We start from the raw sequence: 27,730 nt of genomic DNA, 5'->3' as shown, positions 1-27,730 counted from the left end.
AGTTAAAACTGTTTTAACTTCTATAATCATGAGCGGCATCTGGCAACATATCATGACCATCCAATTACACAGATGATGCTGTACTGTACAATATCACGATCCAGTAAACAATTTACTTGTGTATGTTCTTCTGTCTCATAGCTATCAGATCAGTTTCAAGGTAGTTGTGTGTTATCCTTGCTAACTGTATCTTTTCTTGATCTTGAGTAGATTATCAAATATAATTACTCTTGTAATTATACCGCATGCAGATATTCTAACTCTACCAAGGGGCCCAGTGATGCTATAGCTCGTATAGAGATACGAGGGACAAATAGTATTCTTGGTAAACTATCACTTCCTCAGCTAAGCTATACATATGGAAAAGCTACCGTTATGACTGCTTTTTACGGACAGCGGTGGATAACAATCACACATACATATTTTTCAGTGGGAACGATAAATACCTCATACTGTAGAACGTGACATTGAATGAAAACATAAATGACACGAACACAATTCTATTTAATATTTCATTCGGGGTCTGTCAAATACCATGTTCCTAGAACATGTATCTATGTACATGTTCGGCTGGAGGGATTAAGTCTCCTTTAGGGTCCTTAGGCTCTTAATCCAGACGAACACAAGTTCCTTAGACAGGATTAACCGACCTCCTTAGCAACATTTCTTAAGCCTGTCTCACCCCCTCCTTAAGAATCAAGGCTCCTTTAGATCTCCTTAAGCCCCAAAAGCAAATATTTTCGGACAAAAAATGCCCTCAAAAGTGGACAGCTCCAGAAGGATTCTCATTTTTATTTATTTTTTAATGTCTTCTTCTCTCTTGGGAGGACGCTTCCCAAGACGCATGAAAGAAAAAAACCCTCTTATCGCCGGTGAAGATTGGTAGCGATCTAGTGACTGGCAGTTCAATCCGACAGTTGCATGACGTTCATGGCGAAACCCTCTCTTCAATGGCATCCCATTTGCTCATTATTTTGTTCAAGTATTTTGAGCTCCATTGTTGATCAGATCAGGAGAGAGAGGGAGAAAGCAATAGAATTACTCTACACCATTGATGAACTTCAGGAGAGAGTGTGCGTATAGTTGAGTAAGCAAATGAATAACTCTACACCGGTGATTAACTTCAATGAAAAGAATTAGCAAAACTTATAATTTGGTCTTTTGTTTTCTTTTGTTTGTGTTTACTGGTGCGTACCCCACCTCACATATTTGTTTGGATTTTTGATCAATTTTACATTCAGTGGTATTGTTTACTGGTTTTGTTTATTTATTGAATTGTATGTTTTTAATTAATATATTATAACTGACATCATTGTTATTTGCAACTGATTTAATTTTGCTCTTGGTTGGTATACTATTTGATCATGGTACGAACTAGTTGGTGCCTGTATGGACTAGTCTATAACATTGGTGTTTATTTGCTATTATGGCTCACTAATATTAATTTGTTCTTATTGCATACCATTATACAAGTTAATCCATGGCTCGCCTTTTAAATATTTTTGATGAATGATTTTTGACTACTTAATCTAAATTTTAGCTAAAAAAAATAATTTATTTATTTTATTAACAAAATTACTTTTAATTTCAGTTAAATGTGATTATATACACTATATTATAATGTAATGATTCTTCTTAGTCACATTGCATGATAACATTAATGTAAGGGTATTTAAGTCTTTACATATTACATAATATATTTTATTCATACTAAGTCTTCATTTTTAATCCTACTATTTTACCGAACAAATGCTCCTTAGCAGGGATTAAAATCTTAACCCTGAACCTCTTAAGGAGGTTGCCGAACATGGCCTATGTGATTAAAATGACATCTTGTGTCAGGTGGTTTGTAAAACTTAACCATCTTTTAATCCACATACTAACCTTATCGCGGTAATTAGTGTTCCTGCTAATTACCTTGGTCAGTGACCTTTTAAGAGTATATATCATCTATATTATGGAGTTTCACAATTTCAGTTATGAACTCGAAATGATCCATAAATTCAATAATACTCAAGGCAACAAAATGATATATAAATAAACATTCAATTCATGAACAAAGCTTTATGATAATTTATCGTATTATTGACTTGTAGATTATTACAAACTAACAGTCGGACCCTTTAACCAAAAGAGTGGACCCTTCTATCCAAATGGCGGACCCGATAGCAACCCAGCCAGACCCGATTATCATCAAAATGTCGCTGGCGAGTCACTTTACAACGGGTTAGAGACTTGGAGAACAAATGCAGCAAGTTATGCAACAACTATATGTGTTGTTAAACATCAAAATGCTTCCAGTACATGTGGTATTGCTTCTAACTCAAAAAATTTCTTTTTAATCAAATTATTATAGATAATGGTGCAACATACTATATGTTTGATAACAAACAACTACTATCAAACCTCAACCCGACTAATGGAAATAATTATGTCATGGTTGCGAACGGTATAAGGACAAAAATAAATGACATAGGAGAAATTAATTTATGCGGTAAACAAATTAAAAAGGTTTTATATTTGGAAATATTTCCTGTAAACTTAATTTCTGTAAATAAATTAATACAAGAATTAAATTGTAATGCAATATTTTTTTGTAAATGTTGTATTTTAGGACTGGAAAACCATCATTAAGATTTGTGAAGGATTTATTAAAAGTGGACACTATCTTTTAAACTCCAAAATAAATTTATGTGCTTCTACAAAAGTCGTTAACTCTGATCTTTGTAATAAGACACTTGGGCATCCTTCTGATAAGATTTTAAATAGTATCTTAGATTTTAAAATTTTGAATTGCACTAATTGTGAAATTTGCAAGTTAGGAAAACAAACAAAGCTTCATTTTTCTCTTTCTACTAGCGAAAGTAAATTTGTTTTTAATTTAGTACATTTTGATGTATAGGACCGGCTCCAATTGATTCATATAATTGATTCAAATATTTTGTTTTATTTATTGATGATTTTTCAAAAGCAACTTGGTTATATTTACTTAAATCTAAAGATGAAGTGTTCGATTATTTTTATGAATTTTTATGTCTCATAGAAACACAATTTAATGTAAAAATGTAAATTTTTAGATCGGATAATGAAACCAAATTTATAAATAAAAAATTTCAAGTCTCTTTAGAGAAAAAAGGTATTATACACCAATTTTTTTTTATAAATATTGCCGTACAAAATAGAGTATGAGAAAGGAAAAATAGACACTTATTAGAGATGACACGATTTTTATTATTTCAAAATAATGTTCTTAAAATTTATTTGTCAGATGCCGCACTTTGTGTCATTCATTTAATCAATAGGTTACCTAGTGTTATTTTATAAAACAAAAGTCTATTATAAATTTTTTATCAACAAAAATTCACTTATGACCATATGAGAGCATTTGGTTGTACAAGTTTCGTACATATCAAAAGAAATGACAAACTTGATTTTGTATCACAAAAAACTATTTTCTTAGAATACTCATCTTATAAAAAGAGTTATAAATGCTATGATCCAATTAATAAAAAAAAAGTACATTTCTAGAACGTTTTATTTTTTAAAAAATGAACCATATTTCACAGAAAAAGAAATAATTCAACAAAAATATTCAAATAGTCAAAATAACAATATAGTTTTGCCTTACTTAGATGATTTAAATCTTATTCCTAGAAATAATTATCAAAGTGAGAATAATAATGAAGAAAATGAGATTGTTAATGATACAAATGAAAACGAAATAGTAAAAAAAATTCAACGGTTAGAATATCATCTAGAGAATGACAACTATCAATTAGACTTAAAGATTATGTGATCTATTCGGTACAATATTCAATAGAAAATTTTGTTTCATACGACAATATTTCAATCGATACAATACGTTTCTCACTAATATTGAAAAAGAATTGGAAACAAAAAATTACCAAAAATCAATCAAGAGTTCAATTTGGTGTAAGGCTATGAATGAAGAACTAAAAGCCTTAGAACAAAATGAAACTTGGAAAATTGTTCTCCTTCCAAATAATAAAAAACCAGTTGGTTGTAAATGGATATATAAAACCAAATATAATAGTGATGATACCATAGAAAGGTATAAGGCAAAACTTGTAGCTAAATGATTTACCCAAACCTATGGCATAGACTATAATGAAACCTTTGCACCGGTGGCAAAAATGAATACCGTACGAATTTTATTTTCTATTGCTGTAAACAATGGTTGGGATGTCTACCAAATAGATGTCAAAAATGTCTTTCTTCAAGGAACACTCGAAGAAGAGTTGTATATGACATTACCAATTCTAACTTGACTTGTAGGCTTAATAAATTAATTTATAGATTTAAGCAATCTCCACGAGCATGATATGGCAAGCTTAGCTCTTATTTAATTTCTTGTAATTTTAAAATTAATAATGCCGATCATTCTTTATTTACTAAATGTCACAGTATCAATACAACTCTCATTATAGTATATGTAGATGACATCATAATTACCGAAAATAATTTAGAGCATATCCAAAAAAATAAAAAAACAACTAAAAGAAATTTTGACATAAAAGATTTAGTATACCTTAAAAAAAATTAGGAATTGAGGTAGCCACTTCGGATAAAATGACTTTTTATTTCCCAAAGAAAATATACACTTGATTTGTTTAAAGAAACTGGTAAGTTAGGATGTAAACCGGCCTCTACCCCAATTGACAACAAATGCAAATTAAATAATGAAGATGGTGAACCATTAAAAGACATAAATCAATTTTAAAGACTTGTTGAAAAATTGATCCATCTAACGGTTACTCGTCCGGATATTTTATTTTCTGTAAGCCAAATTTGTTAAGTTACGAAAATTTTACAATTAAATTTAAATGAATTAAAAGCAAGAATCGAAAATCGTGCTAACAAAATAGGAGTTTAAAACCTTAATTAAGGTTCATCTAAGTAAGTAAGTCAAGTGTGAATTGAAACCGCGTTGAAATTTCGAGATTTTGAAACGTTATAGGCTGAGTGCGGATGGGATTGACCCGCACTGCGGGTGGGTGCGTCCACACTCATGCATTTCTGTGTTGAATTGAACTTTCTGAAATTCTTCCAAGTACTGAATGCGGATGGATGGACCCGCACTGCGGGTGGAAGGCATCTGCATTAGGCTCGGACTTTTTTCTGAACTCTTGCATAAGTCCTGAGTGCAGGTGAGTGACCCGCACTGCGGATGAGTGCGTCTGCACTCAGCGATTTTTCTGTGTTAATTCCATTTTCCGAAATCTGTCTAAGTCCCGAGTGCGGATGGGTTGACCCGCACTGCGGATGAAACGATCCACACTGAGTTATTTTTCTGTGTTTTTAAACCGACTAAGTGCTGAGTGCGGGTGAAGCCACCCGCACTACGGATGGGTGCGTCCGCACTCAGGGTGATTTAACCCTAAAACTCAAATTCGATTTCTCTCTCTCTCCCACTTCATTTCTTTTCCCCATTTTTAAGTGAAACTTCACCCGAGAGAGAGAAAAAGAGCGAGAGAGTTTCCCGTTCCTCTCAAACCCCCGATTGTTGCGAGAAATCAAAACTAGAACCGAGTAAGCGCCCGTGAACCTCTCCGAACTCTTCTATTTGGTATTTCTTTCTCTCCTTCTTTCTTTCGAAACCTCGAATTTTCTCGATTTCTCAGATTCTCATTTTAAACTCGAGATTTGTGTTCGAATTGCTCGAGGATTAGTTCCTCTACACTCCTTGCTTGTTGATTTGCCAATCTTTTTCCCGATTTCTTCCGATTTGTGGATTTTGATTTCTAGGGTTTCATGCCAAAATTGAAACTGGGCATAATCGTGAATTTATTTGCTTAACCCAACCAATTAGACTTGTAATCGATAGGGTTGCCTCCTGATCTTGAATTTCTAAAACGATTAACGGTTAATTTGAGGTTTTGACCAAATTAGGGTTTAACTAAACGGTAAACTGAATTGTTACGAGAACCAAATTGGTGAACTAGTAAGTGAATGGTTACCCAATTGAGAGCTTGTATGGTCCCGAGGACCTAGATGAGATTGTGTGAGGTTTTAGAGGATTTTGGTAAGAAATAATGAACCGAACGAATTGATACCAAAGGCGTAGGAATTGATTAAAGAAGGTATAAGCCCTAGAAGTAACTCGAGTAAACCTCTCGATCGTGAACCAAGTTTAAACCTAGTATACGTGTAATATAGGTGTAGGCTCGGTCGAGCAAGACGTTGCGAGGCAATACGAGACGTCCGATCCTTAATTAAGCGGTACGCTCGTCGTATTCAGGTGTGGGATTCTTGGACTTGTTTGATACTTTATTTTCAGGAATTAAACTGTGTATTCGTTTGTCATGTTGAATATCATTGATTGCATCATTGAATTGTGTAAAGCATTTGCATAGCCCAATCAAATTAAACTCGAATTGATGTGACTTGAGTGATTTGCATGCTGGTATGGTTTTAGGTTTTGTCGATCTATTATGATCTGATTTGATTGAAAGTCACCACGATTTGGATATGTATGTGAATGGATTTACGAAGTTAAGCACTTGGATCCAATGAATTTGCAAAGTTGGGCAGTATGCTGGCTTTGATTCCCAGGATCCTAATGGCCTTAGGTGAACGGCCCTCAATGTTTCTCAGTACCAATTGGGACGAGGGAGGGTGATTATGTTATGATGTGTGAATTGGAATCGTGGGTGACTAATGTGTAACGTCTATGGTTTGGTGGCATTCTCCTACGTGTTAATGCATTTGGACGGTCAATTGAATATTGCGAATATTGGAAACGATTCTAAGGATAATTTTCTTTATGTGACTGAACCAGACCTTAATAACTGTTAAGCCAAGCGATTACAGATGGGTGTCAGATAAAGGGTCCAGCTCAGTGGAGCGCCTGTAGGTGTCAGTAACCCTACAGACGAGGGTTTGATAAAGGGTCCAGCTCGAAAGAACATCTGTAGTTGCTACAAGCCCTCATGAATCGAGTTAAGCCAAAATATATGTTGTGTTTGAAATTCATCTTGGAAATTCCGTAAACTGTGATTCAAATTGGATTAATTGTTGTCAAGCATTGGCATTCTGTTATTTATGAATATATATATATATATAGTTAGGCTGGGGTGCTATGGATAACATAGTGGCCTCTATGCTACGACTCAATATTCGAGTTTTCAAAATCCAAACGGTCGATCCGAACCGTTCATCTTATTCTCCATATTAATATCTGCTTGGAGACCAAATTTTACATTTTTATGAATTTTTTACTATTTATTGAGTATTTTACAAAATTGTTGATCCAACGGTGGCTGCACAAAACAGTAAAACCGTTGGATTAGCGATTTTCAAAGTGGCTTAATAAATAGTAAAAAAATTCAGAAAATTATAAAATTTGGTCTCCAAGCAGATATTAATATGGAGAATAAGATGAACGGTTCGGATCGACCGTTTGGATTTTGAAAACTCGAATATTGAGCCGTAGCATAGAAGCCAATCCATAGCACCCCAGCCTAACTCTATATATATATATATATATATATAGAGAGAGAGAGAGAGATGGGCTATGGTGCATTGCAATGCATAGGCCATGGTGTGCATTGGACCATAAATCACCGATTCAAAGTCCAAATGACCAATCCAAACCGTTCATCTTGTTCTCCATATTAATATGTGCTTGGAGACCAAATTTTATATTTTTTGGAATTTTTTTACTATTTATTAAGCCACTTTGAAAATCGCTGATCCAACGGTGACTGTTTGGAACAGTAAAATCAGAAGCCACCGTTGGATCAACGATTTTCAAAGTGGCTTAATAAATAGTAAAAAAATTCCAAAAAATATAAAATTTGGTCTCCAAGCACATATTAATATGGAGAACAAGATGAACGGTTTGAATCGGTCATTTGGACTTTGAATCGGTGATTTATGGTCCAATGCACACCATGGCCTATGCATTGCAATGCACCATAGCCCATCTCTCTCTCTCTATATATATATATATATATATATATATATATATAGAGAGAGAGAGAGAGAGAGAGAGAGAGTAAAGCTAGCGTGTGACATGCTCACCAAGAAAGTTTGGTGAGCATAACTCCAAAAGTATATCGGATCGACGTCAAATGCCAAATCCAAACCGTTGAAATCCATATACTTCATGAGTGATGCATATACATGCAAAATTTTGAAAGTTTCGAGTTTATTTGCTACACGGTCAAGTGGTTAAAGAAATAATAAAAATTGAATATATAAAATAACTTATAATAAAATGTTCATTCCTTTGACCACTTGACCATGTAGCAAATAAACTCAAAACTTTCAAAATTTTGCATATATATGCATCACTCATGAAGTACATGGATTTCAACGGTTTGGATTTGACATTTGACGTCGATCCGATATACTTTTGGAGTTATGCTCACCAAACTTTCTTGGTGAGCATGTCACACGCTAGCTTTACTCATATATATATATATATATATATATATATATATATATATCTGTTTGAATTGTTATGGTTTGGGTTTCATTTTTGAATATGGAGTTTGATTGCAAGTCCAATAATCTAAAATGTGGCAAATTTCGCACTGAGGATTTATTCTCACCCCCACCCTTCGGGTTACTTTACAGGTACTGGTGCGACTGATTCCGGAGAGGCACGAGAGTAGTAGGCCTTAGTAGCTTACCACTTCATGACCCTAGATATGTTTTGTTGTGTAGATTTAGGGTAGGCCTCATGGTTGGTATCCGGATGTGATACTTTTGTTGTACTATTTTATGTCCAGACTGTGTACTCTGATTATATATTAGAAACTTGTTTTATATTACTTGTTGTTTGTTTGAATTGTTAATTGCCTTGTAAGCGTACACGGCGTTGTATGCTTACGGCGGGGGACTGTTACGACCCGTGGCCGCGGGGTGTGACAAAATTAGTAAGTTCATACACTTACCAAGAACACCACATTTAGAAGTGGTAAATAGAATTTTGAGGTTCCTAAAAAATAATCCCGGTAAGGTTATTTGGATGAAAAATAATAATTCTAATGATATATGTGACTATTCCGATGCAGATTGGACCGAAAGCTTCGATAGAAAATCGACAACCGGTTTTTGCACATTTGTAGGCAGAAATCTAGTCACATGAAAAAGCAAAAAATAAAATGTTGTAGTACGATCAAGCACCAAAGCCGAATATCGCGCAATGACATCAACTGCAAGCGAACTAACTTGGATCAAAAAACTCCTAGACATGGGATTTAAAACTCAAGGTCCGATGAAAATGTATTGCAACAACAATTCGGCACAACATATAGCTTCCAATCCCGTTATGAGAGAACAAAGCATATAAAGTGAATTGCTACTTTATTAGAGAAAAGTTCAAGCAAAAGAAATTGAAACACCGTATGTAAAAAGTGAAGATTAACTCTTAGATATCTTCACTAAAGGCTTCGATCCGGGTCCATTTGAGAAAATTACAAGCAAGCTAGGATTGTACGATATATACATTCCTAGCTTGAGAGGGAATGTTAAAAATAATGGCTAGTTACAAATTTGAATTCTAACCACTAGTTGTAGGGAATAATGTCATGTAATTTAATAGGCTAGTTGATAGTGGTTAATAGTTGTAATTAATAGTGCAACAACTAGTTTTTATTTTCTTTTATGAATAGAGACATAGGTAAAGCTAAAAATAAGATAACAATAATAATTTTTTTTTTTCTCATCTTACAAAAATAACAGTATGTGATAAGAGGATTTTTTTTTTATTTAGAATTACGTTAAAATAATTCATTCAAACAAGCCTTGTAAGACAGGATTTTCTGTAACTAGCCTCCACCGATCCCTAGGATCGGTGGAGCAAAAAAAATCACAACTACACCGGTCCCTAGGACCGGTGGAGGCCACTTTTCCTCACCGCAATTACTCGGCCACAGAAGATCCCAGCAAGCCCTCCACCGATCCCTAGGATCGGTGGAGCTTTGTTCTCAAAATCCGCCCGCAGCCACACCCATTTTTCCTTCTTCTTCTCCCCTGTCCGAGCCTTCTTCTCCAAAACGGTGAGTTTTTTTTATTTTTTTTTTTTATTTTTTTATTCTTTCAATATACTCAACCATTTGTCCATCCAATTGTTTCAAAATGTTCAGATCGTCGAAGAGAATTAGAAACTCTTCAGATCTACGATTTTGATAAGGTAAAAATTCTTCTTTTTGTAATTTTTTTTATTTTAGCCGAATTAAAATAAATAAATAATTTAATTTAGTTTGTTTAGTATTTTTAGATTGTTTTTGTGAAATGTAGTGTGAAATTAGTATTTGGTGTAATTTAGTGTTAATTTGGAGTATATTTAGTGTAATTTAGTGCTAATGTAGTATTAATTTAGCGTTTATTTGATTTTAATTTAGTGTAATGTAGTGCTAATGTAGTGTTAATTTATAGTTCATTTGATGTTAATTTAGTGTAATTTAGTATTTATGTAGAATAAATTTGTGTAATTAAGTATTCATGTAGTATAATGTAACTTTTTAGTAATATGTATTATAATTTGTATAAAATTAGATAAATGTGTGATGACTCTCATGGTGTTTAAAATTAGATAAAATTATAAATGTGTAAAATTAGTAATATTCATGAAGTTTAAAATTAGATAAAATTATAATGTATAAAATTAGTAATATTCATGAAGTTTATTATTAAAATCAAAATTAGATGATATGTTTTTTACATAAATTTTGATTATTGTAGCCATATGCTTGAAAAAAATGTTTGTTTATATAATTATGTGTGATGACTCTCATTAGTTGCAAAAATATTGTTTATCAAATTTTCTAACAGAGTCAATGGATAATGTGAATTATCCGGAGCTGTTGAAATTAGCACCACAGAACCACAGAGCATGGAAAGTTCGTGATATGGTAATTTTGATTATATCTATTAATTATTTGTTGCAAATAAATATTATATGAAGTATTTGAAGGGTTTATAATGTTTTATTTCTTTTTGGCAGCCTTCCTCTTCATTGAACCAGATAAATTCACATAAGACTCGTATTACTTACAACAGTCGGATGGAAGATGCTATGAAGAGATTAGGGTTGTATCAAATTGCTCGCCTTAATGATTGCAAGATTGATCCGCATTTGATTAGTGCTCTGGTTGAGAGGTGGAGGCCGGAGACCAATACATTTCATCTACCTGTCGGTGAGATGACAGTGACGTTGGAAGATGTTGCATGTCTATGGGGCTTACCGATTAAGGGTAATTAACTAATTAAAGTTGTTTATCGGTTAATTTAAATAACTAATTTTTTAAGGTGAATTGTTGATTGTATAATTCTTTTAATTTGCAGGTGACCCGATTACTGGCACCAGCGATACTGATTGGAACCCATACTTAGAGTATGATCTAGGGGCTGATCCGGCTCTTTTTTACGATAACCTCATTGAGACAATGCCATATAAATATAGGATTTATAATCCTAACACATCGAAAGAACGATTGTCCGTCTCTGCTTATTCGATTAGACTGAAATGGGTGCGGGCCAAATTTAGTGAACCCTTACAAGAGTGGGACAGTAATGAGAGACTTGCACAGTACACCCGAGGTTTTTGTATGGATTTATTCGGGTCAGTTATGTTTCCGGATTCTAGTACGGATGGAGTCCCTGCGATGTACTTGCAATTCATTAATGATCTAGAGACTCCACAAGAATACAATTGGGGAGGTGCCGTACTCGCACATCTCTATCGGGAGTTGTCACGTGCTTGCCTTGCAGGAGTAGACACGATAGCGGGTCCGATGTTGTTGTTACAGATTTGGTCATGGACTCGATTTACTATTGGTCGGCCTAATCCCCGCGAAGAGCCACCTCCCTTCGGTGGTGCAGATGAGGATACGAGAAATGCTTTCGGTGTGAAGTGGACCACTCGACATTTGTGGAAACACAACCCTCACTTAGGTATAAAGATTTATAATTCGAGATGAATTCGATAGATTTATAATTGTTTTTTAAAATTTATATTTTTTTTGACAGGTGGTACAGCCACATATAGAGATAGCTTCGACAGACTAGCTGATGAGACAGTTAACTGGCGACCATACGTTGATTACTATGATCAGTTACCTAGACATGTTCGAGGACAAAAAAGGTATTGGATGAGCTGCGGTTACGTAATCCATTTCTGGATGGTAGAGTATCAGCATGCGGATAGGGTCATGCGCCAGTTTGGTAGGTACCAAGAGATCCCGCCTCCTCCTCCTCTACCATTTGATGAGATCAGTTATTTAAGAGAGGCGTGGCATCACGATGGCAACGCAACAAGGGATGGTTGTTGGAAGATTACTCATAGTGAGTTCATCGAGAAGCATGCAATAATAATTAGAGAGCGGAGACCATATGACATGGGGACGCATCATATGTACATGCATTGGTTCAACGCGCGTGGTATGAGATCGGTGTATCTATCAGATAACATTCCGGAAGCTCTACGACGTCAGCCTCCCCCGCGAACAGAAGATGTTGCAACAATGGCGTACGTTCCTCATGGTCATAGGCATTCTCGTGTGGTTCGTACATTATTTATTTTTTCAATCAAATTAGATTTTTCAATAATAATGTGCAATATGTCACAGTTCAAAATGTGTTATGTAGATTTCTCGAGAGATACAATTCACTATACAGCTTCACCTTGTTCCTCACACCATCCCAGATTAGGAGCCTCAAACACCCCTCGTATACCAAGATGCTGGTCCGAGATGACACATATTTTTCCTGGTCCGACAACATTGGTACGCAACCAATTCATAAACCAACCCCAATTTTCTATAGACTCTTTTTCACAAATTGCAAATGCAAGTGGCAAGAGTTGTTGCTCTGCATCGTAAGCACAAGCCATAAAAAGTTTACCCTTATACCTTCCGGATAAGAACCCGGCATCAACACTGATAACGGGTCGAAGATGAGGCCATGCCTCAATGCATGGCCCAAATGCCCATGCAACCCGGTTGAAAATATTGATATTAAACTTGGTTGATGGTTCACTTTCTAGTAGGTACTGTGTACCTGGATTAGACGCTTTGATGGCAGCCAAAAACGATGGCAGCACCTCGTAAGACTTCTCCCAACTCCCAAACAAGTCCGCAATTGCAAGTTCTCTACCTCTCCACAACTTATTATACGAGGGCACTACTGTCCCAAATTTAACTTTAACCAGATGCTTGACCATTTTAATGCTTAACTCCAGATCATCTTTCAAAGCCGGTTTAATAATATCAGCAATTACTCTAGAAGTCATTTGATGACTATCCAACCTTTCAGCACTGCCAAAACATGTGTGGATAAACGGGTTGGTGGAAATTGTCCATGCACCTGTTGGTACTACAATTGCATACAATTTCCATTGGCATTTTGAAGATTTACATTTAACTCTATACTTGGTTTTGCTGCTGTTTAGCACGTCTAACTCTGTGTTTTTGTTTAGGTGAAATTCAGCAAGTTCTGATTTTAGTTTGGCTTTGGATTCAAACATTTGACCTTCAGCAAATTTTTCATCTAACCTGGGGGGGTTCGCAAAAAATGCACGATCCGCGTATGGCATTGGCAAATCATCGTGGAATGAGGAACATGGATGCTTAGGTCCTCGATTGAGAAATGGGATCGAGTTGTGCCAATCCTTCAATATTTCTCTGTCGTTCATTTCAGCTTCCGCTTCGTCCATATCTGCGTTCCATGCTTCATCCGAATCATCATCATCAAAAGAACTTCTATCAGATTCTGTGTCTTGATCTGATTGCTCACAAAGGTCGTCACCGGCCTGAACCGGATGTGTGTAGGTGGGTACAGGTACACTGCCCGAATTAGGATCAAAGCCGGTCTGAACCGACGATGTGTTACTACCTCCGGGCAAACTATCTGGACACGGATCATAACTGGTTTGGTTTCTAGCCTGGTGCGCCTCAGCTACCAATTCTATAACCTTAAATCCAGCCACTTGAGCTGCAGTTTGTTTAATGACATCCCAAGTTTCCTCATTTTCTATCCGAAATAGTGAGAAATGGTACGATCCGGGCGGTGCTGTGTTCATACGTACCCTGATTGTCAATTTGACTCGACTCGGAAGCAATTCAAGTCCAACGTATATTTGCCGTCTTATAATAGCAAAACTGGTAGAATCAGATACAGTAAAGGTAAATGCAGCCCCTATGTCATAACCAACACCTGTTGAAGTGCTTTGGAGGTTACCACCATAATACACATTGATCAATAGCAGTGACATTTTGCTGAACAAAAATCAAACACTAAATTAATAAACATATGAGTAAAAAAAATACTAAATAAACATATGAATAAAAAAAACACACTAAATATATAAACATATAAAAAAACACTACATAATATATGAGTACAGAAAAACAATAAATATAAACATATGAGTAAAAAATAAACTAAATATAAATATATGAGTAAAAAAACTCAAAATATAAACATATGAGTAAAAAAAACTAAAATATAAACATATGAGTAAAAAATAAACACTAAATCAAACTCTAAATATTTTTCAATTTTATAACACTAAATATAAGCATATGAGTAAAAAAAAACTCACAATAATAATCAGAAGACGATGCTGAGTACAATGGTGGTGGCGATCTGTTCATATGACAACTCCTCTACTGAATCTGAAAAAAACAAAATAAGAAAAAATAGAAGGAAGAAGAAAGAAAAATGGAGATCGGGAAGAGAAGAAGAAGGGTGCGGCTGGGTAAATGGTATAGTGTGAACCTACACCGATCCACAGGACCGGTGGACTAATTTTTAAGCTACACCGATCCACAGGATCGGTGCAGGTGCGTTTTGGTGTAATCCTCCGTGTAACCGTTGTGGCAGACGAAAAATGAGCTACACCGGTCCCTAGGACCGGTGTAGTTTTGCTTTTTTTTGCTCCACCGATCCTAGGGATCGGTGGAGGCTAGTTACAGAAAATCCGACCTTACAAGGCTTGTTTGAATGAATTATTTTAGCGTAATTCTAAATAAAAAAAAAAATCTGATAAGAGCAGTCACGGTTCCTTTTTTGTTTTGGGTATCTTCATTCTCTACGATTGTCACCAAAATCCAACAAGTGATTTTTTTTATTGTGAAAAATAATCATAGCAGGAAATAAATCTATTGTTATTCTTTGGAAATAACAGAACATGGTATTCCGATCCCAACCGTTAATTTTTATTGAAATTCGCGTATAAAAACTTTGTTGATATTTGCACATGAATTTTTTTTTGAAACGTTAGAATCAAAATAACATATTCCTGTTATTTCCAAGGAATAACAACAGAATTATAATGTATGGTTGCTTTGTATTCAACTAACAACCATAAAGCAGTGGCATTAATATATAGTCCCATTGTATGCTGTGGTTTCGTTAAATTAACTGTTTACCTCGATTATGTGTATGAAAGATTGAAAGTACCAAGGATATATATTTTTTCTCAAAAAAAGAAAGCATCACCGAGATAAGAAATAGCAACGTTATATTGAATGCTTTGATATTAATCTAATAAAAGTTTATTACCAAAAATAAATAGTTGTTTACGTCCACCTGAAATTATCACAACAAAAAGAAAAGAAAAAAAAAAAAAAAAAGCGGCAATGTAGCACAGGATATGATAAGTTTAGATATACTTTTAGGGAAGTAATAAGGGAGTCTGGGTACTACTTTTTATGAGTGACTGTATTTACATGTAAAATTTATAAATTAATTATATATAATATATAAAGTCAAGCGGTCAAAATAAAACTCTATTTTTTAAGTTAATTTATTGCACTCATTTTTCATTAATTTTTTGACCTCTTGACTTCATACTAAGTAGATCATTTTGAATAATTTGAATAAGTTATTTGAAGCATATTTGAAAGAATTTTGACAAATTGGCAATGCGACGTTCTAACCACACATGTAAAATAAATCAAACGACCAGACTAGTTTTCAATATAAAAAAAAACAGTTCTTTTTCTAAAATATGATAGAGATCAGATTCCTAACTTATATTTTATTAAAAGTATAATGAAAAACACATAATCAGTCTTAGAATATGGAGAGAAAATAATTGAAGAAACAACTCAACGACTAGTGTTGAGCTTGAAAACGATAAAGTTATAGAACTTTCAAAATCTGAGAGATCAAGATAACAACCCATGAAAATTCTTCTCTAAAATTATTTTTCTTTCTAATGTCTTTTTCCACGAGATAAATAAAGCAACCATGAAAGCTCTTCTAAACCAAATCCAGAAGTTTGGACAGATATTGCTTGCTTGTAGGGGTTGAACCTCCATCGTGTTTACAAGGCTGTTTTTGATTAAGGTGCAGTAGCTAACTGAGTTACCAGTGTAAGTTAATATTTTTTTCTTCAATGAAGATGGGCCTATGGCCTTTTTAATCAAAAAAATAAGAGCCGTTCGATCTAAGTTAAATTTTGTATGCACTAGCTTGACCTGAATAAATCTCGAAATTATACACACAAGCATTAACGTGAATCAAACGGTTCTGATTGAACATCTAACTACTCGTAATTCTTAATTTGAAGAAAAAAAAAACGCACAATTTTGAAATGAAGACAATCGACAAAGCTTATTCTCGCTTGACCACTATATATGTGTTAAAATTTTATTTAAAATCTGTGTGAATTCAAACTTCAAATGAAAAGTTTCTGTGATATTAAATATTTGAATTACTTAGAGCTCCAATTTTTATTTGAAAATAAAAATAGATTATAATTAGGGCCACAAGTCAAGTAAAGATATATATTGTTGGTGATAGTTTGTCATTTCAAAAAAAAATGTTGGTGGTAGCTTGATCTCTCAAATATTATTTTTTATCTCAGTTCACACGAGCAGACCTCCTCTAATAAAACAAATTATTTCGAATCACGTACTGATGCCGATTAATTATCCTTTTTTTCTTCATTTTTTTAGTTGATCTATTTAAAAGAACACCTTTAATTTCCTTCTAAATTTTATATCGATCAACCAAATAAGACACAAGTCATTTTAAATTGTGGTCCAATACATGATGGGCACCAACCAAATCTACAAGCTTACCTAGGGGTCCCTCCTTTCTGTACCATTAAAAATTTTAAATCCCCACAACACCATCTGACATAATTTAGTAAAGCTATATCATGTTGTGCCCTTGGTGTCCCCTCCTAATTATCAGTTTATTTAAGGAGCGTTTTCTCTTCTTTTTTTTTTTCTTTTTTTTTTCAGTTTTATTGTAATAAAAAGAGTAAAAAGTAGCAACAACCAACTGCAAAATTATTAAGGATGATTTTTAAAGAATTAATATTCTTGTTGCCGATTTTTTTATTTATATCCAAAAATTAAATCAAATTACAAAAAATAACCGAATTACCGTTGAAATTTGATAACTACCCAATCCGGTTATCCAATAACCGAACTCAAGAAATATAACCGGTTATTCACTAACCGGAAAGTTTTTTTTTTTTTTTTAAACGGTTAATCACTAACCGGAAAGTAAGTTTTTTTTTTTAAACAGAAATTTCGAATTTTTTATATTTTTATATTAAAATATTAGAAATGTTGAATATATTTCTTTAAAAATAGATGAAATACAATAAAATTTGATTTATTAGAAAGACTGCAACAAATAACCTGGATCAATATTTTTTAGGCCGGATTTTTCGCGGCTCTAAGAAAAATTAATATATTTCTTTATGTGCTATTGGAAAAAAAATAAAAATGCTCAGATTCTAAGTTATTGATCCCGGTTCAAAAGTCACTTCTAGATAATCTAAAAAATATTGTGATCCATCTAGTACATTTAATTAATAAAAAGTTGTTTCTATTTTGAGAATTCTTTTTGAAAAATAATTATTAAATAAATTAAAGTTTTTATTTGTTTTCAAAAATAGAAACAACTTTTTATTAATTAAATGTACTAGATGGATCACAATATTTTTTAGATTACCTAGAAGTGACTTTTGAACCGGGATCAATAACTCAGAATCTGAGCATTTTTATTTTTTTCCAATAGCACATAAAGAAATATATTAATTTTTCTTACAGCCGCGAAAAATCCGGCCTGAAAAATATTGATCCGGGTTATTTGTTGCAGTCTTTCTAATAAATCAAATTATATTGTATTTCATCTATTTGTAAAGAAATATATTCAACATTTCTAATATTTTAATATAAAAAATATAAAAAATTCTAAATTTCTGTTTAAAAAAAAAAAAACTTACTTTCCGGTTAGTGATTAACCGTTTAAAAAAAAAAAAAAAAACAAAACAAAACTTTCCGGTTAGTGAATAACCGGTTATATTTCTTGAGTTCGGTTATTGGATAACCGGACATTTATCCCAAATCCGGTTATTGGATAACCGGATTGGGTAGTTATCAAATTTCAACGGTACTTCGGTTATTTTTTGTAATTTGATTTAATTTTTGGATATAAATAAAAAAATCGGTTCTTGTTGTATATGCATTGACAATTAATTGGAGCAAGAGAAAAGAGAGATGTTATGTGACTTATGTCTATCATTTTATATATAGTTTACATTTACATAAATTTATCTGCTACTTATAAGCAAGATTCTAAATAGCATTTATCGTGTCATAGCGGGAAGCCTACAAAAAAAACTATAGTGAATAGCGTCGCTATAGCAAAAGCTATGCTACATAGCATTTTTTTATTTTTATAAAAATATATCATATATTTGTACTAAATATCAACATTATCTAAGTCTCATACAACAATAAATAACATCAAATTGATTAAAAAAATATAATATTCATATTGAACCAATTCAAAGTCCAAATTTGCGACTCAAAATATCCATAGTAATACTAATATCATAAATTATTGATCTTTTTGTATTCAAAATATATTCAGTATCATAACATAATCTATCTTTTTTCTATTTAAATTTAAAAATAACCTTGACATCATGGCATAATTAGCTATCTTAATTTATTCAAAATATTCAAACTACCATATATATAGTGTATCATTTTGTTACTTCAAGAAATATCTTAATATATTCAATCTGAGCCTTTATTTAAAGCCCATATAAATTGAAAAGAAAAAAAAAACAGCTCATGTTTAATAACGTGCTATGGCTTCCTTATTTGATTTTGTTTGATGGATCTCTCATTTAATAATTAATAATTTAATATAAAGCTTAGTATGTCAATTGCAAAAAAAAAATCACAGTTAAAATCCAATCTAAGCCTTTATTTAAGGCCCATATAAATTGAAAAAAAAAAAAAAAGATCATGTTGCATAACACACGCTATTTGCGCTACACGCTATGCGCTATAGCGGACCGCTATTACCGCTATAGCGTCCGTAATTTAAATAGCGTGTTTTGATGCCATAGCTTAGCGTTTATGGTCCAAAAATGCTTTAGCGTCATTATAGCGCTTTATTTAAAACACTCCTTATAAGTAATTTAATTATTAACACCTCTTTTATTAATTCCGGCCGTCTGATTTTAAAAGGAGCTAATATGGACACAGCTTATAATTCAATGGGCCTTTGATATTAGAGTGTATTGGACGGTTCAGATGCATTAACTCAAGAAATTCTTTTTTTAGTTAATGCAGAGGATAGGAATTCACTCAGAACCGTATCTTTAAAAAGATGTGGAATGACAAAAATAATTGAACAAAAAATCACAGAATTTCCAATGAAAACACCATCAGTGCATGTATAGTGCGCTCCTGGCTTGTCAGTCAGTGGTCCAGGTCAGCAAGGCAAGGGCCCACAATGCAACGTATAGTAATTAACATAGTACGAGCAACAGATCCATTCATTTGTATTTTTGTACACACTGTGTGTTCGTTGGTTGCTAGGTTTTATGAACACCTTGTTGCATGCATCAAGTACACCAATTTGACTCAAAAATCTACAACCACAATTTCCTTGTGGAAATAAATCTGCTACGATCCTAAGATTGTAGGGTTCTACAATTCTAAATTCAACCTTTCATTTTTTGAGTTGTACGAATTTCTATAGAAATTGTTTTTTATGCACGAATCTCAAAACAAATGAAAGGTTGAATCTAGAATCGTAGGACCCTACAATCCCCCAAGGATCGTAGCATATTTATTTTCATTTGCTTGTACATAGCACAACTGTTTTGTCTTTGAGTTAATTAGGCGGACCAGGTCTATTATATGTTGCAATCATAATCGCAAAAGAACAGCTGATTTAAGATACGACAGCTGTTTGAAAATTGAACAGTACATTTAATTTGTGCCGTTTGATGTATTGATCAAACGGTTCATAAAAAAAAACATTAGATAGGTACAAATATCTAGTGAAAACGTTAATTTTTAAAAAATAAAATTTAGGCACATTTTTTTTAAAATGCTAAGACAGTGCATAATGACAGACAAACAATACAATTCGTCGTGCGGTATGCATGTAGAGGAATACAAAATAGTTATATATATTTTTTTAAGAGCTATATTGTATCTTAGAAATATCAAACACCTCTGTTTATTAAATGAGAAGGAAGAAGAGCGAGGCTATGGTACTATCAAACACATATCTCATTAATATTTCTATTTTCATAATCTAAACACATCTCTTTATTAAATGAGAAGAAAGAAGAGGGAGGCTATGGTACTATCAAACACATCTACCCACTATGGATTAATATCTCTATTTTTAAAATTCAACTACATATCTTTATTAAATGAGAAGAAAGAAGAGCGAGGCTATGGTACTATATCAAACATATCTCTCTACTATGGATTAATATCTCTATTTTTGAAATCCAAACCGTCAATCTGAACTGTTCAATATGATTTTCATGTAAAGATGTAATTTTAGATCAACTTTTACATTTTTTACAATTTTTTTTTACAATTTATTTTAGATTCGGTAGAAAATCATTTGATTTAAAAATTCTAGATCATTCAACAATAGTGTTTTTCTATCTATCTAAAAAAGAAATAGTAAAAGAAAGTGTAAAAAAATGTAAAATATAGTCAGCAAGTACATTTCATAAGGAGATTATGTTGAATGGTTCAGATTGACCATTTACCTTTGAACACTGAAATAATGACCTGTAGTACATACCAATTCGCGCTATGCAAAGTACCATAATCTCACTCAAAGAAACATGTAATCATTTACATGAGCCATTTCATCAAGTTATTTATTGGTGGAGATAGAAATAAATAGGATGGTTGAGATCACAGATAATGTGTGGCATGCATATATAGTCGTAAAAACTTTGGAAGTTAAATCATCTTTATATATTATAAATTAGCTGATTTGAATTTGAGGTCAGATTCAGATAATGTGGTCCATTGAGAGTTTGAGACCAATAATATTGAATTATGATTTGAATTTTGACAAAATTGTCCATTTTTGTTTCTTTCTTTTCGTTCCTTTGTTTAGTTCGGAACTCTGAGGGAGAAGTGCTTGAAGAAGACAAGTTGTAGATCTACAAATAAGTTGGTATAGAATAGAAGAAATATTACCAATTAAGTAAATTGCCCCTTGTATTTTAGACAGTACCAAAAATGATTTCTGCTATTTAGAATCTCCTAATTCATTAATTTCTGACCACATTTTAGATATCTGATCGATCTACATCAATGAGATCTAATATATTTTTTTTCTTTCTAAAAGTAGATTTAATTTTGTGCTCTATTTATACCCGATATCATCATCTTTGTTTTCAAGATTCATATAGCTGATCCGAATCGCTCAATATGATTTTCATATTAAATTGTACTTAGAGACCAAATTTTATATTTTTCGATTATGTTTATTAATTGTTTAGATAGGTACAAAACTACTATTTTTGGTTGGTTCAGCATCTTCTGATTTTGTATCTATTAAAAAAAATCAAAGCAATTCTAAAAAATATAAAATTTCGTCTCTAGGCACATTTTAATATGACGATTATATTGAATTTTGAAAATAGAAATAAGAATGTGAGATATGACTTATAGTGGGGCACATAAACAATTGGACATTTTAACGTCCTCATTTTTTATTAGAATTATTTTCAGAAATTTACTAAGAAAAAAAATTAAAAATATTTATTCAAGCCAATTTAATTAATGGCCTACTTTCACATCACACTGACCTTAATTGTAATTTTTTTTGCTCCGCCTAGATCAATTTATACAGTGCTACCTCACCGACATTTTTAATTTTACTCCATTAAAAAATTATTTTAATAATAATAACCAAAGTTTAGTAATAATTTTAAAAATACCCCACCCGTGGAATTTTTCCACGGGTTGGAATTTTAATTCCAATTTGTTTTGTATAAAACAGAAATTTGTTTTTATTTTTTATTTTTTGTATTGAAATATTAGAAAGGTTGGATATATTTCTTTGAAAATACATGGAATACAATATAATTTGATTTATTAGAAAGACTGTAACAAATAACCTGGATCAATATTTTTCAGGCCGGATTTTTCGCGGCTGTAATAAAAATTAATATATTTCTTTATGTGTTATTGGAAAAAAAAATAAAAATGCTTAGATTCTGAGTTATTGATCCCGGTTCAAAAGTCACTTCTATGTAATCTAGAAAATATTGTGATCCTTCTAGGACATTTAATTTATGAAAAGTTATATCTATTTTTGAAAAAAAAAACAAAAACTTTAAGTTATTTAATAATTATTATTCAAAAAGAATTCTCAAAATAGATACAACTTTTTATAAATTAAATGTCCTAGAAGGATCACAATATTTTCTAGATTACATAGAAGTGACTTTTGAACCGGGATCAATAACTCAGAATGTAAGCATTTTTATTTTTTTCCAATAACACACAAAGAAATATATTAATTTTTCTTACAGCCGCGAAAAATCCGGTCAGAAAAATATTGAACCGGTTTATTTGTTAGTCTTTCTAATAAATCAAATTATATTGTATTCCATCTATTTTCAAAGAAATATATCCAACATTTCTAATATTTCAATACAAAAAATAAAAAATAAAAACAAATTTCTGTTTTATAAAAAAAAATTGGAATTAAAATTCCAACCCGTGGAAAAATTCCACGAGTGGGGTATTTTTAAAATTATTACTAAACTTTGGTTTTTATTATTAAAATATTTTTCTAATAGAGTAAAAATAAAAATGTCGGGCTACCTCAGGTACATGTTTTGGACCTGTCTAATCAAATAATCAATAACACAATCAAAACAGGAAAGATAATTGCTACACAATTATTAATATGAAATTGTAAAAATGATGTCAATAGTAACTTACCCAAGTCATGTAAGGGCTTCAATACATCTAAGATCAAACATGTCACATGAAACTATACTGGTACATAACAATAGAACATAATGACTAATGTCAAATCAGGAAATCTGCCAAAAAATCAAGTAATAAACGCTTACCGAACTGTTGGGTTTCCTTTTCTTTACCTGCTTCAGTAAATTTTCAGTTAGAAATTAGAAAGATCTAATCCAAGAGCTTTCAAAAGAATCCAAATTCTCTGTTTATGAACTTGATGGCACAACTCTGTTATAAGTCGGTGATATTTTTTTTCACCATCTTTGAGGCTATATATAAAGAATGGAAATCCATAGATCTGCATGTCAGTGATTTGAAACAGATAGTATATCAAAACAAGAATGATAATTGATACACATTTAATTATGAGTGAGGATATGGTACTATGCATAGTGTGGATTAGTCCGTACTATGGATCAATATCTTTGTTTCAGCGTCCAAATAATAAATCTGAACCGTTCAACATAATCTTTATATGAAAATGTACTTGTACATCAAATTTTACATTTCTTACAATTATTTACTATTTTTTTAGATAAGTAGAAAATCACTTGATCAAAAAATTCTAGACCATTTAAACTAGTGTTTTTCTGCCTATCTAAAAAAAGTAAATAAATTATAAAAAATGTAAAATTTAGTCTGCAAGTACATTTTTATGTATCATGTTGAACCATTTAGATCAATTATTTAAACTTTGAAAACAAAAATACTAATGTAAAATTTCAGTTGGAAATTAGAAAGATCTAAACCAAGAGCTTCTTTTAAAAGAATCCAAATTCTCTATATTTTTTTTTAGAAAATTCAAATTCTGTTGTGAACTCAGATAAAGATATTGACAGAGCTGTAAGTTGCATGAAGACAAAACAGCTTTGTCAATATTTTTATCCCTGAACTCTACGACATAACTCTAACAGTGAATGTGTAGAATTTTCTTCACCACTTGGAATTCGTATCCTCTCAGGTATTGCTGAGGATTTCCCTCACTTCACGGTTTGAGATTAAATCTCAACCGATTTGGGATTCGGACTAACATAGGGGGCAGTATTATTGGGCTTTGAGATTCGTGCCGTGTTAAAAATAACGGTTAAGATCTAGTAATTGTAAAAGATTCTCTTATCAGGTATTGGAAAGGATGTGAATTCCACCACTTGTGAGTCTATAAAGAATATAAAATCCATAGATTCTGCATGTCATTGACATGAAACAGAAAGTATATCAAAAGCTAGTAACAGATAACCCGGACTTACTGGCACTGTGGCAGTCTAGTAACTTTTTTTTCCCTGATCTAAGCAAGCTAGTTCTTACAAAGTTCATGTGGTTTGTCCCTTGCAATTGTGCCAGAACTTTATAGGCAGTCTGATCTTATTCAATTGTGCCAGAACTATCAGATAGTTAGACAAGATCTGAGCTGTTTGTTTTAGATCAGAAGGCGAAATAATACCAACGAAAGAAGTGTTCAAGTTGTCTTAATTTATTTGGGAACCGGTACAGGTATTATCTGGAGTTTTGGATTGTTTGATGAAGAAATAGATGCTTCGGATTTTTCAGAGATTTTTTTTAATTGCTTTTGTGCAATTAAAGAAGAGTTCAATTTTTTTTCTGGCCTCAGGTGTCCTACTCGGAGAGAAAGATATTCAATGGTATAAACACCAACAAGGGAAAACAAAATAATTTCATTGGTTGCATTTTTGTTTTGTTTTCTACCGAGGAAATTATTAAAGATTAGACCCGTTGCTGCTGGTTCAATGGTGCTCTCATGATCCTTGTAATCTTGCTCAAACACATGTACTTTGCACGTTCCACAAGTTACAAATTATGTGTGGCTGTTCAAAAGCTGAAAGTGTCATATTTATTCAAATTATTATGCAGCATATTTATGTAAATTATATATGAGATGTAGTTTGGTCTAGTACTATTTGTGAGATGATTCAAATGTGATTTAATTTCATTTGTAATTAAATTTTTCAATAAATCTAATAGAAAAAATTAAGAAGGTTCTAATGCCTTCATTTTTTGTGTGCCTGCATCATGCCTTTATTAAATGTTAATAACTTCAAATTTCAAAACTCAAATATCAAAATAAAATAGATAGATGTAATCTATATTAGTTTTCTTCATGCAAATAAAAAATTATCACTTTTTTATTTTGCTTTATTTGAATTAATAAGTTAAAAAATCAAAGTTCATAATTTTTCCGTATTAATGTATTTTTGTAAGCTCTTGACACCGATCAAAATAAAGTCGAAATGTCATAATCTTTTATATGTGTATAAAGAAAATAATATACATCAAATCTAACCGTTTTATTGATATTTGAGTTTTAAATTTTAAATTATTCACGTATAAAAAATAAAGACATTATAAAGACGCAAAGAATGAAAGCATTTGGATGCTCCTCTAAAATATAATAATTTAAATAAATAATTTAAAATAATTAAAGATCACAAAGAAATAATGATATTTTCAACCTCAGAAGAGTACGTTTGTAAATTAAAAGTTTATAAATTTATACAGAAAATAATGTCATAAATTAAAAAAAAAACAATTAATTATTGATCTTCCTTATGACCTCCCACGACTTGCACAATATTGTTCTACCATTACATCATCATTATTAATTATTTGCCACCCCAAAGTTATTAAATTAACCTAATTGCCACAACTATACATTCAATTCAGATTTTTAATTTAAATTATTCTGAAAAATCAATAAATTATAATATTGACCAAAATACCCCTGCTGACTTCTTTTCTCCTCTCTTCTTCTTCGATCTGTTGGACTGAATCGCTAATCAAGAAATAAATTGTTTTTAAGCTTTGGGTACGCACGGCAATGGCGTCAAAGCTATGACTAACCGTACATCCTATTCCCCTTAGAAACATCTCTTTGAACTTCTAGAAGACTTGGGTTTTCTTCTCTTCCCTGTCGCCAAGCCCAAGCTTCGGCAATGTTGGCGTGTATGATTTTATTAAGTCAACAGAAGAAAGATTATTGGAGCTTGATTTCAACGAGAGAACTATTCAAATCAATCCCCATTTCTCTATGATAGTCGGAGAAATTCAGCCTAGAACCAACCATGCCACCTAATGGGAGAAGAAGAAAGAGAGCTGGACTTAGCAAATTGTACAGTTTTGCAACATGTGGGACAAAAGGATTTGGGGAAGAACGCTCTAGAATCGGTACACCAGGTTTCTCAAGGATTGTGTATTTAAACGAGCCAAATAGTGCTGAGGCGTAATCGCTAAACTACACATTGAATTACATCTCTACAAGCAAGTATACTTTTTGCTCATTCTTACCCAAATCCCTATTCGAGCAGTTTAGACTGAATCGCTAATTACAATATAAATTTTTTTTTGTACGGTTAGTCATAGCGATTCAGTATTTCAGATCGAAGAAGAAGAGAGGCAAACAGAAGTCAGCAGGGGTATTTTGGTCAATATTATAATTTGTTCATTTTTCAGAATAATTTAAATCAAAAATCTGAATTTAGTGTATAGTTGTGGCAATTAGGTTAATTTAATAACTTTGGGGTGGCAAATAAGTAATTTCCAAGTTTTGGAGTGGCAAATAAAAAATTTTCCCTTATTAATTTTTGTGAGTAAAGTTGGTATATCACGACACTCACCTGAATTAATATCCACAATAAATCTTTCATCAAGAATTATCAGCTAATATAAAATATTTGTCAGAAAAATAGTTTTGTTTGTCGATACTAATATATTTCCAACTCGTCCATCATTAAGAGATTGTCATTTAAGTTTCAATCATAATATGTGTCAAAATTATACATAGTTTACAGAGTATGGCTAATATAACATCAGTGTCATTTCAGTCTATATAACACCAACTCCAAAACCTATCAAATCGAGTTCAAATGGTGAATCCAAACCGTTCAAACCGATATACTTCATTAGTTGTGCGTTTACATGTAAAATTTATAAGTTTTTGAGTTTATTTGATATCAGGTCAAGCGGTCAAAAGTGTGAGTTTTTAAGTTAATTTTAATACATTCATTTTAAAATATTTTTACTGCTTGATTTGATATTAAAATAACTCGAAAATAAAAAAAAAAATTGTATGTAAACACATCACTCGTAATGTAAATCGGTTGGAACGGTTTGGATTAGTCGTTCGAAGTTGATTTGATAGGTTTTAGAGTTAGTGTTATATAGGTCAAAATGACACTGAAGTTATATTAGCCAAACTCTAGTTTACATGTAACACAAGTAAAATTAACATCTAAAGACAGTGTATAACATAAAATTATTATCAATAAACTAACCAAAAATAAAATTATACTTGACAGTTAATCTAAATATACTGTTCCAACTAAGAGGGAGGAGAAGACGCTTTCTGACTCTCACTTCTAACTTCCAAGCTATTTGATGTGAAAGGGAATAAGATGGAAATTCCTACAAAAATCTAATATTGTGGGGTATTGACGAAGGTTAACCTCTCATATATT

At 32.2% G+C, this 27,730-nt stretch overlaps 2 protein-coding genes across 2 annotated transcripts; one reads left to right on the top strand and one right to left on the bottom strand.

The window, feature by feature from the left end:
* The first annotated feature begins 11,636 nt into the window (after positions 1–11,636).
* On the top strand, positions 11,637–12,618 carry LOC144567098 (serine/threonine-protein phosphatase 7 long form homolog). Its single transcript, XM_078317152.1, has 3 exons — positions 11,637–11,925; positions 12,001–12,499; positions 12,600–12,618. The coding sequence occupies exons 1-3, from the start codon at positions 11,637–11,639 to the stop codon at positions 12,616–12,618; spliced, it is 807 nt and encodes a 268-aa protein (XP_078173278.1).
* A 22-nt stretch (positions 12,619–12,640) lies between these two features.
* LOC144567097 (uncharacterized) lies at positions 12,641–13,684 on the bottom strand. The gene has a single exon (XM_078317151.1). The coding sequence runs from the start codon at positions 13,682–13,684 to the stop codon at positions 12,641–12,643; it is 1,044 nt and encodes a 347-aa protein (XP_078173277.1).
* Between the last annotated feature and the right edge of the window lie 14,046 nt (positions 13,685–27,730).

This window comes from Carex rostrata, chromosome 16 (assembly GCF_964058835.1).
Source record: "Carex rostrata chromosome 16, lpCarRost1.2, whole genome shotgun sequence".
NCBI lineage: Eukaryota > Viridiplantae > Streptophyta > Magnoliopsida > Poales > Cyperaceae > Carex > Carex rostrata.
Note: the sequence above shows the minus strand (reverse complement) of the source record. Positions and strands in the feature narration are given on the sequence as shown.

What these genes read in the sequence shown, in the direction of transcription:
- LOC144567097 (XM_078317151.1), bottom strand. Translation starts at nt 13,684, where the DNA reads ATGGACGAAGCGGAAGCTGAAATGAACGACAGAGAAATATTGAAGGAT.
- LOC144567098 (XM_078317152.1), top strand. Translation starts at nt 11,637, where the DNA reads ATGTACTTGCAATTCATTAATGATCTAGAGACTCCACAAGAATACAAT. An exon ending in GAAACACAACCCTCACTTAG is followed by an intron (nt 11,926 to 12,000) that starts GTATAAAGATTT and finishes TTTTTTTGACAG; the next exon opens with GTGGTACAGCCACATATAGA.